The sequence below is a fragment of the Piliocolobus tephrosceles genome, chromosome Y (genome assembly GCF_002776525.5).
Source record: "Piliocolobus tephrosceles isolate RC106 chromosome Y, ASM277652v3, whole genome shotgun sequence".
Lineage (NCBI taxonomy): Eukaryota > Metazoa > Chordata > Mammalia > Primates > Cercopithecidae > Piliocolobus > Piliocolobus tephrosceles.
The window spans coordinates 16,576,317-16,593,309 of NC_045456.1; the positions used below are offsets into that span (position 1 = coordinate 16,576,317).

The 16,993-nt window shown below is 42.2% G+C and overlaps 1 protein-coding gene across 5 annotated transcripts in view; it reads right to left on the minus strand.

The window, feature by feature from the left end:
- Positions 1 to 349: 349 nt before the first annotated feature.
- The window catches only part of STS (steroid sulfatase), a 203,809-nt gene continuing 187,165 nt past the window's right edge, over positions 350 to 16,993 (minus strand). For 4 of the 5 annotated variants that reach the window (XM_023202537.3, XM_023202536.3, XM_023202539.2 and 1 more), the window contains one exon: positions 350 to 5,191. In XM_023202537.3, the coding sequence (XP_023058305.1) occupies positions 4,818 to 5,191 (374 nt within the window). In that variant the 3' untranslated portion in view covers positions 350 to 4,817. The remainder of the gene's footprint in view (positions 5,192 to 16,993) is intronic. The other variant, XM_026451811.2, reaches the window with a different exon arrangement.

Genomic DNA, 16,993 nt, shown 5'->3' on the forward strand with positions numbered 1-16,993 from the left:
TGGAGTTTGCAGTGAGCCAAGATTGTGCCACTGCACTCCAGCCTGGACGACAGAGTGAGACTCTGTGAAAAAAAAAAAAAAAAAAAAAAAAAGATAAACTTACCAAAAAATCATTTAGAGGATTTGAACTTAATGAGTAGAACCATTCTCAGATGAACCCCCAAATTTGAGGGTCTCCTATACAGAAGGCCCAGGAAGTTCTTAGAAAACTGATACATAGTTACATGGCAATGTTTCCTTTTCAGAAAGACATGGGTAGTTTTTAAGCTGCTTGCATTCTAACAAGGAAAGCTGATGTTTCCTTCATTGGAAAGGCTCCCATTGAAATAATACTCAACAAAGTAAAATGTTGGTATATTACAATTACTTTATTCAGCTCTATTACACAAAGAGATGGTATTAAGTAACACTGGCTTGAGTGATCTCTCGCAACACAGAACAGGAACAGGTTCACGGTGTCGGAAAAGCAAGAATGCTCAGGGCCTCAGAAAGCTGAGCTCTAAAGACCCTGCACAGTCATGCTCTCCCAATAGGTTTCATGTTGTCATGGATGATGTCAAAGAAAAAAATTCTTCAATGCTACCTATTAAAGCACAGTAAGCAAGACTTTATTCAGGACCATCGTGATGGGTACAGGGACCACAGCAATGGGGACTTGTAGTAGGCCAGAGAGACTGGGCTCAGCTCTGAATACACCATGGAATAGTGGGGATTTACAGACAGGGAACAGGGTGAGGGGCAGTGGATGCAAGATTACCAAGAGGAAATATCAGGGAGCATTCAGCTAAACTGACCTAACAGGATTCTAGCTGAAGGCCGGCCAGGTGACCAGATATCACCTGGGGGATGGTGGAGGCTGAGGAGCCTGATCAGATACTGAGGTTGAACAGATACGGGCGGGGGGGGGGGGGGGGTTAGGTGTTCTTGCTAAACTGACTTAACAGACTTCTTGCCAAAACTGGATTTTACAAGGAAGTGCCCAGATTGGGCCTGGGAGAAGGTTGAGGAGCTTGGCTAAAGTGTGGCCAAGTGGAGAATCTTTGTCCATGAAGTCTGGGATGGATGTGAGGTCCATAGAGGTCAGACAGCTACACTTTAAGAGGTGTTGAGCATTTGCATCACGCATCACATTCTCTAGGCACTAAAGAGAAGGTAACACGTCTTTAGCTTTTAGAAGTCTCCATGTAATCAACACCTTTCCTCCCGGGCATGTCGGCTCCCTATGGCCACGTACTCGCCAGCAGCCTCTCTATGGACACATTTTGTCGTTTTATGAGAATAGCTCGGTCGCATGAGAGCCAATCCTAGTTCCAATATCACGCCCTTCTCACTCCAACTTCTTACTGCTTCGGGGGTTTGTTCTGACATTGGTTTGGTTTTCCTAAGGAATCCGGTTGAAACAAAGAGAAGAGAGAATAATATTTTTCAAATCAAATTTCTGCCTCAGGTATTTGTAGAGCAAAGCAGCTGCTTCACCAGGGTGGGATACCTTCCCCAGGGCCCAGTAAGACTTTCATGGGCCACAAAGGCAAACCATATTAAATAGATTGTACTATATAATATATATATATAGTAAAAACATATTAACGTACTATTTTATGACTATGTTGGTGCAAATGCCAATATGATTTCCAATCCCCAATGTTCACTTTCTTTTCTTCTGATTATAAAAGAAATTAAAACATTTTTGTAGGCTCCTAAAAAGGCCTCAGAGAGTATGCCTGATGGGTAATAATCTAGCCTTTTCCCATTCTTGGATCATAAAGGTCAGAGCTATTTTATGTCTTATTCCTCTCTGTATGTCTCAGCTTCTCTCTTGAGCTAAGAAAGTTGATGCATCTTTGCAGAACTCGAACTTGTATTCCCCATTGCTTGACATCAAGCTGGAAATGTAGTAAACATTCCCCACATTGTTGAATTGAGTCACATTAGAAAGCAGGGTATTAGTGCACAGCATTTTGAATTGCCAAGGAAAATGTTTAACTTTGCATTAATATATTCTAAATAATCCTTCCACTTAATGCAATCAGATTTCTGTGACAAGCCAAATACTTGTTTTTGTGTGTGTGTTTTTCCCCTCCACTTTTCATTGTATGCCCTTCAGAAAAATCTGAGAAGTGGGCTTCCATTTTCGAAAAACAGGACTTCTTTAGTACCATAGATACGTAGATTGCAATTTTGCTTTTCCTGCAGCATTCTTGATCTTGTGAAATGATGCCAATGTATACATCATTAATCTATTTGCTTAACTTTTAATATCTAGTAACGCTAGAGATATAATAATTTTTTAAAAGAATTTGCTTAAAGTTTCAAAACCCACTAAGGTTTGGATATACAACTCCAAAGGGAATATGAATGAGATGCTTTGTAAACAAGCAGCCATGCCTTACAGCTCTGCAACAAACAAACAAACAAACAAACAACAAAACTATGCCTTAAAGAAGGTTTGTGAGGTTTCTCCTGGACAAAAGAATTCCAATTTCCTGTTATACATTCAAATCAAAACTTTCAGATGGTAAATGGTTTGAAATTTAAGATGATTATGGCTACCACAAATCAACCTGATTTCCAAATGTCCTGAAATGTGATCTCAATTATTTTGAGGCACTTTTAAACTCAATATATTTGCATCTAGAGATATACTTCATCCTTCATTTGCTGTTGACATTTTACAGGTTAAATAACTAGTTCTAGACACAAATAGGCATTCATATAATCTACAAAGGCTCTTCAAGTTATTTAATCCTGCAGCATCCCCACATCATCAAGTGTTTTCAGAAAGTCTTACTTGCATTGAATATGTTAGACTTTGAGTAAACATTGTCATCTTATAGGATAAGTTTATAACAGTGCCTTTAAGTGTTTCCACATGACAGTATCAGCAGCAATCCTAACACATCATCAGTAAGCTAGTACCCTCTCTAATAAGAATGTTTTCTAAAGCAAGAAGACATATTCTCCCACAATTTCTGGAATGGGAAATCCACGTTAAAAGGAAGAATCCTGTATGCTTTTCAGCTTTCAACAATTCTGGAGTTAGGGGGTAGGAATCACTTCTTTCTTTTTTTTCTTTCTTTCTTTCTTTCTTTCTTTCTTTCTTTCTTTCTTTCTTTCTTTCTTTCTTTCTTTCTTTTTTTTTTTTTGTTTAGAAGAGAAGCAAAATTAACGTCTGAAATAGAAGAACTGAAAGGGCAACTGGGGAAATGCTGTTGAATCCTCCCAGCCCAATAGTATGCCCTTCTTGCTCCAACTTCCCAGGGTTGTAGGTAGGGATACAGAAATTATAGCCAACTTTCAGAAAGCCCAAGTCATGGCTAACATTCTCTGCAAACCGCTGTGTGGGTTACAGGTGTTCCATCCATGGGCACTGTCTTGGAAGTGAGCAAACTCTGGGCAAACAGAAGGTGGTCAGACAAGTCCACAAAAGAGATGAATGTGTAAGCAGGTGGATAGCAGCTTCTCTCGATTTTGCTATAAAGGAATCCAATCACATTGTTGGGGAAAGTCTTATATCTGAAGAAATGATTGCACTTTACATTCCATAGGAGTCTTTCCTCGGGATGGGCTGGTGGTTTAGACTTTGAAACTATCTCCAGCTGTGCCACTATCAGGCCCTCTCCCAGGTGATCAGTTATGCATCTTCCCTGATTTACAGGGGCTTGGGGGAAATGGGATGAAAACAAAATCATGCATCTCATTGTGGATTGGAAGCACAGAAATTTCTCAGCCATAAAACTTGCATACATGACTGTTCTCTGATGACGAACTTCTGCCTAGAACTGAAGGAAATTATGCTTATGTGTATAGAACATGGATTGCTTGTGAGTGATTTTTATTCCCCTCCAAATATCAGAGACTTTCTAGGCCAGTGATTCTGAATTACGTTGGAAGAGATTCCCTGAACCATAGCATCTCCACAGTGGGTTTTTAATTCAGAACTTCCATTCCCTGAAGAAAACAGTGGAATCCAAGAATTACACTACAAATTATGGAATGGAAATCAGTTTAGAAGAGATTTGCCTTGGGATTATTACTATAAAATTTTACAAAAAATCATTGTGCAAAGAACTCTATTTGTGAGCTTCTACTGTATTTACTTAAATAGTGATAAGCTTCTAGGTCCCTATTTTAGACATCTTAACCCTCTTGAGGAAAGAATATACTATATGTGTGTGTGTATGTATGTATGTATAACTATATATGTGATGAAAAGCATTTGATATGTGTTTTAACGAATACCAGTAATAATGACTTGTCTTCCAATAACCAAAGTGGAACTTACCATCATCTATGATTCCTAAAGAAGATCTTTCATTCGTCTTAAAGTTACTTATGTTTAGATGACTAAACTCTTTTTTATGTGATTGCCTTTTTATTATGCTGGTTATTGCATCACTTCAGATTATAGAGTAAATGGTAACCTATACTGTTGACATAGATATTTGCTGAGGGGTGAGTTAAGGTACCTCCTGCACCTTTCTGTTTTAAGATTGCCTTCTACGCCTTTTTGTCATCTGCTTGCACTGCTGTGCTTTGTGAATGCCCCTCTATTCATTCTATTTCCATGAGTCCAAGACTGGCCACAGAAGGCATAAACCTACCATCTTCCTCTCTGTATACTATAGACCTCATCTCCCGCACCCCTTCAGTTGAGTAGCTGCTGAGCTCTGGCCCAAGCCTTCAGGTGATAAAATAGAGAATCAGCCCAAATCCAAGGTGTAGATGGAGTTACGTTTCCCCAGTGCCACTCTCAGGCGTGTGTTTGTAATGAAGATGGTGAGCTTTGCCACATGCATCTGTCTGGTCCCCAGGCACAGCTAGTGGCTCAGTCTCTTATCCTGTTTTTCTCTGTCGCACTGGCAAGACAGGCCAGAGGAAGGACAGCACAGCTGAAGCCAGGGCTTCCAAAGAAAGTTGTCCCATGAAAACTGGTTGGGCACCTCTGGCAGGGTCTGGGTGTGTCTGTCCGCAGCTTCCTGTATGACTTTGAGGATTTCATAAAACCGGGGCTCAGTTGCTGGAGTTAATGGGTTTCTCTCTCTTGGATCTTTGGAAATATCAAAGAGTAAAGGTGGGTCGTGATGAGTGACGTAACTCCCGAAACAGAAGCACACATGTGTGGCAAAGCATCCGTTGGAACCCACAGGGTTGAAGTTGGGGGTGAAGAAAAAGGCCTTCCAGATGGATGTGCCTGTGGTTTAAAAGGATGGAAACGGCATTAGGTATGAAGCATCCTTGTATGTACCACAAATGAAAAAGTGATGCGGAAATTATGCTGCCATGTGATGTAAGAAGGTGAAGATATCATAAGGCTGCAGGCACAATGTTAATATGTACAGGAGAGATTATGAAGCCACACACAGACACCAATACACACAGCCAGCAGGAACAGCGTCAAACTTGGTAGGACTGCAGTTAACAGTTTATTTTCTCAGTTTTCAGAAAGTCCAAAAAATGTCAAATCAAGAATTAAATGAACTTTGGGAGGCCAAGACGGATGGACCACTTGAGGTCAGGAGTTGGAGACCAGCCTGGTCAACATGGCGAAACCCTGTCTCTACTAAAAAATACAAAAATTAGCCGGGAGTTGAGGCAGGTCCCTGTAATCCCAGCTACTCAGGAAGCTAAGGCAAAAGAATCACTTGAACCCGGGAGGCAGTGGTTGCAGTGAGCTGAGATTATGCCACTGCACTCTGGCCTGGGTGACAGAACGAGCCTCTGTCTCAAAAAAAAAAAAGTAAAAGAATGAAATGAGGGCCGAGTGCAGTGGCTCATGCCTGTAATCTCAGCACTTTGGGAGGCTGAGGTGGAGGAATCACTTGAGCCTAGGTAGGGGTTTGAGCCCAGCCTGGGCAACATAGTGAAAGCCCTTCTCTATAAGAAATTTAAAAAAAAAAAAAAAAAAAAAGCTGGGTGTGGTGGGATGTGCCTGTAGTCGCAGCTACTCCAGAGACTAAGGCAGGATTGTGTGAGCCCAGGCAGTGGAAACTTCAGTGAGCTATGATCACGCCACTGCACTCCAGCCTGGGTGGCAAAGCAAGACCCTGTCTCAAAACAAAACAAAACAAAACAAAACAAAAAACAACCCCACAAAAATAAACAAACAAAAATAAAAAATAATTAAATGAGGCGGCCGGGCGCGGTGGCTCAAGCCTGTAATCCCAGCACTTCGGGAGGCCGAGACGGGCGGATCACGAGGTCAGGAGATCGAGACCATCCTGGCTAACACGGTGAAACCCCGTCTCTACTAAAAAATACAAAAAACTAGCCGGGCGAGGTGGCGGGCGCCTGTAGTCCCAGCTACTCGGGAGGCTGAGGCAGGAGAATGGCGGGAACCCGGGAGGCGGAGCTTGCAGTGAGCTGAGATCCGGCCACTGCCCCTCCGGCTGGGGGACAGAGCGAGACTCCGTCTCAAAAAAAAAAAAAAAAAAATTAAAAAAAAATTAAAAATTTAAAAAAAATAAAAAAATAAAAAAATTAAATGAGGCTAGAAGTGAGGGTGAGGAGGGATTACAAATGGGGGATGGAAACGATCTTTCGGGGATGAAGGAGATGTTCCGAAAGTAGGTTGCTCAACTCTATACATTTACTAAAAATCTTTAAATTAGAATATAATGGCATGCAACGTATACCTTTAAAAGCTGTTAGAGATTCCAAATTAGGGGAATTCATCAACACCAGCATAGGATGGTTAGTTTTTTAAATGTAAGTTCTGTATTTCAATAAACTCCAAAATATTGAAATTGCTCGGAAAAACTAAGTTACAAACAAATGAATAATTATGAAATAATTGATCCATTTCCTATTTATCAGACAATGTTATCATTTTCTGAGGAGCTCTAGAAGGAACACCTTCTAACAGAGGCCTAAACATGTTTCCTGGGTAGGCAAAACGTAGCAGATAAAAACCGAGAATTAAAATGCATGAACCCACTAGAATCAGGTGCAGAACGTGAATGCCCTTACAGCTTTTACATAAAACCAAAGAGGCATTCCTCCGAGGAAGCCCCCCACCCCTGTGTAAGTCATCCCGATCATTTGTGCATATAATGGCATGGGCGACTTTTGTAATTATAGGTATTTCATGATCAACTGATCAAAATGTAAAATAGATTAATGCAATGGGTTTAAACTGACAGTCACTGGGGCCCTGTGATGTCCCCAAATCGCCCCTGACCTTGGACAAGGTTAGCGATGGGAAAAGTCAGCCTCTTTGTGTGTGTGGGTTTTTTTTTTAAAGCTGAGAAAGACAGGGAAAGCAAGGTGAATACGTTTAGATGAATATATTAAAGAAGATTCATAATGAGACGCCTGCAGTCTGTGGCATAGCTGCTTCTGCGAGAGCAGGACATGACATCTGTGCACTTTACACGGGCTCAGTGCACCTGCTTCAGAAAGATAAGGTCAAGCTGACACACAGACACGCCAGGCTGCAGGAAGAATTCCGGCACTTGGTTACCATCTCCAGCAGGGTTTCAAAAGGCAGCAAGTAACCTTAAGATGCTTCCCATCCACTCCTCTCATCCCACACTTTCTTCCAGGGTATGAGAAATTTCCTTCAGAAGACTTTTTGGAGACAGGCTGACAGAGCCTGCCATTTGCAGCCACTTAGAATCCTTCCTCAGGGTCAGCCGAGAGAGAAAGTGGGTACATAGAGAAGCGAGCCAGGAAGGCTCTCTTGCTCGTGCTCCCAGTGATGCAAATTTAGAGGGCATTTTGAACTTGACATTCGAGTCAAGCCTCTGTGTGTTTAAAACCCCAGGAGAATACAGGCTCCTGGAATAAATTCATGTAAAGAGCCTGTATTTTCCATTTGCTTTTGAAAGGCACTCACAGGATCCCGTCATTACCACCAGAGCACAATCCTCCCGAAGTGTGAGCTGGAAGATCAGATCGACGTCAGGCCCAGTCAAGAGATGCAGGCACCCTGGCCTGGGAACGGCAGTGGTGTTGCTGGGTAGTTCAGACAAGTGTAGAACTAAGAGTTAATTATTCTAAAGAATGATTTAGCATGCTCTGGGGTTGCTTGCCTTTTTATCCTTTCATTTGGATTTTTAAAAACTTTTCATAAAAAGGTAGATTGCTTAGTCCCTGTGCTGTTTCTCTGGTCCACTTTAGATTTACTGAAAAGAGAGAACTAGAACTGCACTTTTTATTGTATAGTGGCTCACAAGATAACCACCCCTACTTTGGGAGCTTGTTCTATTATTCATCAGGAACCCAGGAACTGACATCTCCAAACTGATATCTTTGAAACTGTCATTTCAAAGATAAAGAGCACAACTCAGTCACTAGATAAAATAGAAGGCACCTGGCAGAGTCACCTTCGTTTGTTTAATTTATATTTTCGATTTGTATTTTCTAGAGACAGGGTCTCGCATTATCGCTCAGGCTGGAGTGCAGTGGTATGATCATAGCTCACTGCAGTCTCGAACTCCTGGGCTCAAGCAATCCTCCTGCCTCAGCCTCCCAAGTAGCTGAGACCACAGGTGTATGCCACCATGCCCAGCTATATTTTAAATTTTTTTGTAGAGATGGGGTCTCTCCATGTTGCCCAGGCTGGTCTTGAATTCCTGGGCTCAAGCAATCCTCCTGCCTTGGCCTCCCAAAGCACTGGGATTACAGGTGTGAGCCACCATGCCTGGAATCATTTTATATTTTTCATAGGTATATTTAATCCTGTATTCCAAAATTATTTTGATAACATACTTCATCCTGAGTATCCTCATATACTAGAAAAATGTTAAATTTTTAAAAAATGTTTATTCACTACTGTATTTTAAAAATTATCATCAACTGCTCTGATAAAAGACTGTTTCTCCCTCACCACTGAAAAAGATAAATATTTTTACCAAACTGGAAACTGAGACTCATTTATAACTGAGATCCAATGACCCGGAAAAGGAATTATTAAATTTGATATACAGAACGCAGGAAAATTAAAGTGGACAGTTTTGTTTTGTTTTGTTTTGTTTTACTTGTTTAAGTAGTCTAAGTGGTGATGAGGACACTAATTCTACTGAGTGTTTTAAAACCCTCCCCCAAATTAAGAAAACGAATTGTCACAAGTAATGGTCAAAGATATCAGTGACATATGATATAGTACTGTTATGTCACTGTGCTAGAACAAAATGCTAGGAAATCATCATCCATCTGGTGAAACATATTTTTATATAAAATCACCACTAAACAGTGTGACTCAACTCATGAGAGAAGAAAGTTTATTGTCATTTGACAAAAAGGCAGATAGAATGTAAGTGAGAAAAAGTTGATGCCTAAGCCAGAAACTGATTCAGCATCCTCCACACAGGACCCTAAAGCAGCAGCTATCTTATTAAAAATAAACTAAGCTGCGAGCAAAGAGAAAAAAGAGGTTTCTGGGTTCCCTGGGATTGTCTGGGGACCACACGGGCTTCTGACCCTGGAACGGGAAGAGACGTGATTTCTATTACTTTGAGTTACAGCAACTCAGCCACGGGAAGCGGGAGCCCTGGCAAGGAAGCCCCGAAAATGAGCACACGTGCTCCCCAAGAACAAAAATAGAGAGGGCACAAGCCAGAACTTCCGTTATGTACTAAAATATTTTTTAAAATCAGTATTAGTATCTAGCACAAGCTCCCTCTTAACCTCTCGGAGTCGGGTTGTGGCAGGCCAGGTCTCACTAACACAGGCCTCCGTAATAACTGTTCCAGCACTGACTGAGTGGGGAAGTGAAATCTTAAAAGCTGATAGAGCCAGTGTCTTTATACAAAGGCTGGAATGGAACAAAAGCCCACCAAGAGTTCTGCCCAGGCCTCTCCTGGGCCTCGAAGCATGACAAAATAACAAAGGCATTCTTAACAGGACCCGTTTAGGATTAAACAAGTTTTATTGGGGGTCTGAAGAAACTCCCCAGACCTCCACAAACAAGTTTATGGGGGTCTGAAGGAACTCCCCAAACCTCCACGATTTAGTGGGAGACAAGATAAGGGTAATCACCCCAGGCACCTGGACCCATTTAGATTAAGTCGATTTACTGAGGCTCCAGAGGAAGGTCTCCAGGATTCCGACCTTAGTTACAGATTAAAAGAAGTTAATGACTTATGTCTTTAGATGAATGCACACTTGTACATAAACTTATAGCTGAGAAGGTACACAAGCTCCAGAAAGCTGTAATTTTGAGTTGGTCTGGGCAATATTTTCCAGGCCTTCTCCCTGTAACCGGTTACAGAAATAAAAATTCTCTTCCTCCCCAGTTCAGCTGCATCTTCTTGTTGGGCTGCAGGAAATAGCAGTCCTACCCTCGCTCTGGTCCGGGAACAGGGTCATGCTACATGGCCTACAAATGTTAACAACGTCCTCTTGAAAAGGGTCCTCGAAGCCTCATTCTGTCTTTATCCTAAGGGCCCCAAATGCTTCTGGCCTCTCATAATGATGCAAGCCTTTCACATCTTGCATTCTGAATTCTCTACTTAGAGCAGTCACAACACTCCATAACAGAGCTGGGCACAATCCGGACCCTGGGACGCTCGTTTCCAGGCCTCTCTGAATGTTTAAACTGCTGTCTTGCAGAAGTCTCAGAGCCATCATGTGAGACAAAACAAAACCAGGTCCGGAAAGCCCATCTGGGAGAAGTAAAGACACTGCACACACGACAGACACTCAGAGGCATCACACGACGTGACTGTGTCCTTACGGCCCCTGCTTCTAACTCACAGCGGCTAAAGCAAGGTGCCCTGACCTGGAACTCTGAGGCCACAAAAACAAGGCTACACCTCCTTCTTGGGGATAATGAACCCTGAGTAATCCAAGTGCTCCAGAACACTTTCCAGCTTCCTTGAAGTCAGAAAGGCTGCATGGCCCGTTCTGGCCAAAGGTGGGTAGTATGTGGTATGTCTTTTCCCAGCCACAGCACAGAGGAGCTGTCTCTTCTGCCGGTGACATTCGAGATGATGGGGCCTCTGTCAGGGTGGTCCCTGACAAATGGATGGCAGAACCCTCTCCTCCTAGACCCCCAGCTTCCCACCAAGACAGGCACTGAACACACAGTTATCTCCCGAACATCTGGCTATGTCGGAAGACACATTTTGTGGTCATAGCTGCGGTGGGGCAGATGTGCTACTGATACCTGGTGGGGAGAGGCCACGGATGCTGCTCAACAGTCTAGAATGCACAGGGCAGCCTCCAGCACAGAGAATGATCTGGCCCCAAATGTCAATAGTAGCCAGGTTGAGAAGCTCCGTTCTACAGCAAGAGTGAGAATAAATATTGGATGGGCTGAGCCCCTGAAATGTCAGGTCTAATGGTTATCACAGCACAAATTTGCCACTCCCTACACATGAACCCTCTGAGAGCTAAACTATAAAATAAGACAAACTTTATTTTTGATAAAATGAGTCAGAAACTGGACTGAGACAGACAATCCTCACAAGTCTCCAAGGCTTGGTGATAAACTGCATGAATGAACGAACAGCTCTAAGGGACAGAAAAGGCACCAAAGATCCATAGGCAGTATAGAAGGAACAGAGACAGGTAGAGTTGCTGTGCTTTTACAAGACAAATATGATGGAGAAGGGGTGGTGCCAGGGGCCCGAAGACTCTCTTGTTCCAGGACGATAGCAATGTCTTTATAAAAGAGCATTTGCCTTTCTTAGCCTGATAATGTGTTGTGAGACTTGCATAGACAGAGGAGCCCGGGGGCGGGGTCGGGGGAAGAGAGAGAGAGAGAGAGAATGCACTAGCTAGAGGGCAGGTGCTTCCATCAAGGTTTTTCATGCCACTGACTTGGTTAAGGGCGTAGCTCTGAGCAGCAATAATTTAGGTTCAACCATGAGCTCTGTAATTTCTTACATACGTGATGCTGGGCATAGCTGCTCTCACCTCTCTGTGTCCCAGTCTGCTCCTCTGTCATATGTTCGTAATAATAGTTCTTCCCTGCTTTGAGGATTAAAAATTGGTTCCTATATGTGATGCTGTCAGAAGAAGGCTGGGTCTATAGTAGAGACTATACATGAGTTAACTGTGAACAGAAAGCTGCAGCCAATTTACGCAAGAAACAATTCAGTTTCCATCTGCCCTTCAATCTGTTGCTACTGTAATACATGTCATAAGACTTTTTTTTCTGCTAAGGATTCTTAAAGTATATGGAAAACTATTAATAAATCTACATGGCTTCAACACATTGGCTCTTAATGTATCACTCAGATTTAAACTTCCCTTGATGAATGATGTTCAACTGGTAGTTTTGGCGAGATTTATTTTGGGTGCTTGGAAGACTGCATGTATATATCATAGAAGGCATACGCAGATATTTTGGGTTTTCAGTCTTGGCAGCCTGTACCCCTGTTGCCATCTTGAAGGTCTTCAAGAACCATTTCACATACTGTTCCATTTTTCCGTTGTGAGGAACCCCCACACAAAGAACCGTAGGCCTGTCCCCTCAGTAAGTTTACAGAAAAGTTAATGTCATCTACTGAACTGATGTCTGAAAACCCATCCCATGGTGCCCTCCTGACTCCTGCGATCCACCTAAAAAATTGTTCCATACATTACCCTAGTCTCATCCAGACACCTCACACTAATGCCTCAAATCTTTTCTTAGACCCAAAGATTTTACAGTGTGTCCATACCTGAGCCTCCATAGATCATGTGTCTTCTAACTTAATACATGCACATTCACCAGAAGCATCTTGGCCCCAAGCTCTGTTTTGGACCCCCAAGGTTCACTGCCATCTGTTTACCATAGCACAAACCCCCTAACTATTCAGCCCTTGGTTAATATAAAATGGATGACAGTAGATAAGTTCTGCCTGCTTCCTGCAGCTGGCAGCACCGGAGCTCACGATACAACAGTGAGAAGGATGAGGAAGCAGCTCTAGTGGCTGGGTGCACCTGCTTCACAGCCAGGCAATTTGAGAGCAACACAAGCTTTCTCAACTGATGCCTGAGTATTTGAGGACGAAATACTCCCTTCTATTAAGCCTTGGGTTTTGCATAGTAAGGGACAGAAATATATAACCTGGAACAAAGTGGGTGTATGATGTATATGAGACTCTTCCCTCACTTTCCCTTCCTTGCCTCCATATTGATATTCTAGCTGTTCTTCAAAGCCCTGCTATGTTCCCCTTCATGAACCCATCTGAATTCCCAGCTGGAAGTCACCAGTCTTCCTCTGTTCTTCTCACCAGTTTTCATCACTCAGTCAACACTTGAGGTCTCCAATTCTCTGGCTGGATGATTTCCTCTCTGAAGGTAGGGACTGTATCTCCCACATCTCCTAAATGTGTAGTGTCTAGTATCTTAGATAGAATAGAGGCCCAATAAAAAATTGTTGGGGCCAGGTGCAGTGGCCCTCGCTTGTAATCCCAGAACTTTGGGAGCCGAGGTGGGGTGGATCACCTGAGGTCAGCTACTCGGGAGGCTGGGGCAGGAGAATCGCTTGAACCTGGAGGTGGAGGTTACAGTGAGATAAGATCGTGCCATTGCATGTCAGCCTAGGTGACAAGAGCGAAACTCTACCTCAAAAAAAAAAATTGTTGGATAAATTTTTTAAAAAAGGAGATGATGGTTATTAGGAGGAAGGGATGGAAGGAGAGGGGTGGAGCCAGCTGTCATCATGAAATCCAGTGTGAGCAGACAAGAAGCCAAATACACTCCACAGTCTCCTTGGGATCCATCCGGAGCATCCTGCCTGAAATCACACAATGGCTCTGCACCACCTCCAGCTGGAAGGACCAACAGGCTACTGTGAGGCACTGGAGGTTACGATCTGATCACGGCAGATAACAGAGTGAGGAAGGCAGAGAGCTTGGAAGTACATTTGCTTTGGGATTGCTTGGTGCCAAAAATGGGCAGTCATCAGGAATTGTGCAGGGGGCATAAGTCATTTGGCCCCCAGGAAAGAACATTCATGGAGAGGGAAGAGGGCAGCTGAGAGCACGAGGATCAGGCATGGAGCCAGTGGAAGGAGTATGAGACGTGATAACACCAAGGATGTCCACATTTGGGGAATAAGAGGATGTGAATGAATCGTGGACTCAGTGCATTGGGGCACGGAGATGTCCAGATACACAGTTAGGTAGAGGAGTCATGATTTATAATTGTGAGTAAAAGAACATATTGTCTTAGGGGAAGACATTTCGATTAATGGGAGACAGACTCAAAAGCAGACAGTGTTGGTTGCAAATCCCAACTTGGCCATCAACTTTGCAACTCTATGCCAATAATGTGACCTTCTACCTCCCTGTCTTCCCATCTATAATTGGGAAAAATAACACTGGGAGGAGAGAGAGCTAGCTGATCCCCCAGCCTCCCACAGTCACTGAACGTTCCTCTGGGTACATGGAAACCCACAACAAAACTCTCCTTTGCAGCCTCCTGTGAAGCTAAGTGTGAACAGGTGACCAACTTCTGGCCTCTGCGAAGAGTCTGATTATCTTCCTTGGGAAGTAGTAGCCATGCACTTTTTTCTTCTCATCTTTCCCATCCATCCCACCATTGTATGCGTTTAGGGTAGACACAGCCATCACTCACCACGAAGATGAAGCTGTCACATTCTACAGGAGGTGGAAAAGCCGCTTGAAAGATTCTGCACCCCAGAGACTTTCTGGACCATTTGTCTCTGGATGTCGCCCATGAGATGGAGATATAAACCTCTCTCTAAAAGGCCGGGCGCGGTGGCTCACGCCTGTAATCCTAGCACTTTGGGAGGCCGAGACGGGCAGATCACGAGGTCAGGAGATCGAGACCATCCTGGCTAACATGGTGAAATCCCATCACTGCTAAAAATACAAAAGCCGGGCATGGTGGCAGGAGCCTGTAGTCCCAGCTACTCGGGAGGCTGAGGCAGGAGGATGGCGTGAACCTGGGAGGCGGAGCTTGCAGTGAGCCGAGATCACGCCACTGCACTCCAGCCTGAGTGACAGAGCGAGACTCCATCTCAAAAAACAAACAAACAAACAAAACAAAACAAAAACCTTCTCTAATGTAAACTTTTTTTAATTGTTTTCTGTTACAGTCAAATCTGAAACTAATATAATCATAATCTCTTCTAATTCAGGGGATTAAATGAGATATCAAATACAATGTTCTTGACAAAGTGTCCTGCAGACAGTAAATATGCAATAAACATCAGTGTTTACTGTCATCAAGCACGTCTCCAAAAGATACATAATGATCACAAAAAGAGATGACAAATTTCAAGAACATGAGATTAACAAAGGGAAACATCTATAACCACCTACAAAACATTTTTGTATAGAAGATACGAAAGTAAGGAAGACACAAAAAATTGCTAAATATTGCATGCCCTGGTTAGAACTAAAATGTCTATTTAGAAAACACCAGGTCTGAGAGCATATGAAAGCAAATCCGGCGGGGGTTTAGAGACATAAAAGCAGACATTCCAGGAGAACTGAGAGACGCCTCATGTTGAAGTCGGGGAAAAGAGATGTGTAAAATACTGTAGAAAATCAATGAAACGGTAGGAGAGAGAATGCAAGGGGAAAAGATCAGAAGTGACCCCCGGCAAAAAGATCAGGATAAGCTGGGTGCCAAGTTTAGATGGAAGAGGGTATATGAGCATTCAGCCACACCAAATTCTTGGGGTTTTTTTTTTTTTTTTTTTTTTGTATTCAAGAAAGAAAATTCAATTTTGATTACTTTGTCTCTATAAGGAAGTAAGTTTGCACTGTAGCAAATTATCAAAAGTAATGACCAGGACTTTTTTCCCACAGTATTAGTGTAATCTTAGATCAGACACACTACAACTTTGGTTGAAAACTGAATGTTTATCTCAAATACTGTCTGATACTGTCTATAAGGTATGAAGTTCCATAAGAAAATATATGTTTAATAGACTGTGTTGGAAAACACAAAATCTATTTATGTGGTGATTTTCTTCCACTGTTGGAAATGATTGTTAGGAGAAGTTAAGCTATTACTGATGTGTTTGGATGATAATGATATAAAATAAATTTAATTAAAAAATTAAAAGTTCAATGAAATCTTTTCTAACCTCATAAATCACTCCTTCTCCTAGATCTCCAAAGCAAATTCTGTTCATCCCAGGACACCATCATCCTGTGTTGCTACAATTACAAGTACAAATGTTGTATACCTTGCTACTGGGCTTCACAGGCACATGAGTGAAATAATGGCTGCATGCCTAAACTATCAAAAGCTTGTGGTAATGCAGCATCTGAAGTGCTCACAAAGAAAATAAATCCTAATACTTAAAAGTTATCCTTGAAATGGTTTACGTATATGTGCTTTTTCTTAATTGCTACAACAGTTACAGAGTAGGATGAAAATATGTCCTTTTATAAGGTCAGCTGAAATACAGGATAGTTCCCGGTGAGCTTAAATTTGGAAATGCTGCATCTCATATTAGGTCAGTTTCAGCCCTCGATATTTCATTTCTGACACTTTAGATCCTAATTCAGAGGATCAGATGAGAAAGGGCATCTGACAAGTACTCACCAAAATTACTAGTGATGATGAAAGCCAAGTGCTGCCTTTCTGATGCTGTTAACTCATAAGTGGCTGTTATGATAATCTCTTCTCTTTTATTAGGTGTGTTTTAGAGGCAAAATTAAATTTTAATTAAATGAAAATGCTAGATAGTGAGCAATGCAAGCATTTTTCTTTATGTTACCATGGTAAGCTGGTTTTGATTTTAAACCATTACTCAGCTCTTATTTTGAAATGAAGGTATCTTTCAGAAAGCTGGAAAGGAACACATTCCTTTGGAATGAATTCCATTACCCTATTGCTGTTTGCTGTAATTTTATTTATTTACTTTTTATTGATGCATATTCGATGTACGTATTTTCAGGGTACCCGCGATCATTTGAAACACTCATATAATCACATCAGGGAAATTGGGATATCCATCACCAGTTAACATTAATTGATTGTATATTTCACAATAGCTAGAAGATAATCATTCAAATGTTCCTAGTATTGTCATTTTTTAAAATAAAGCTTTTTTTATTTTTATTTTTTTGTTGTTGGA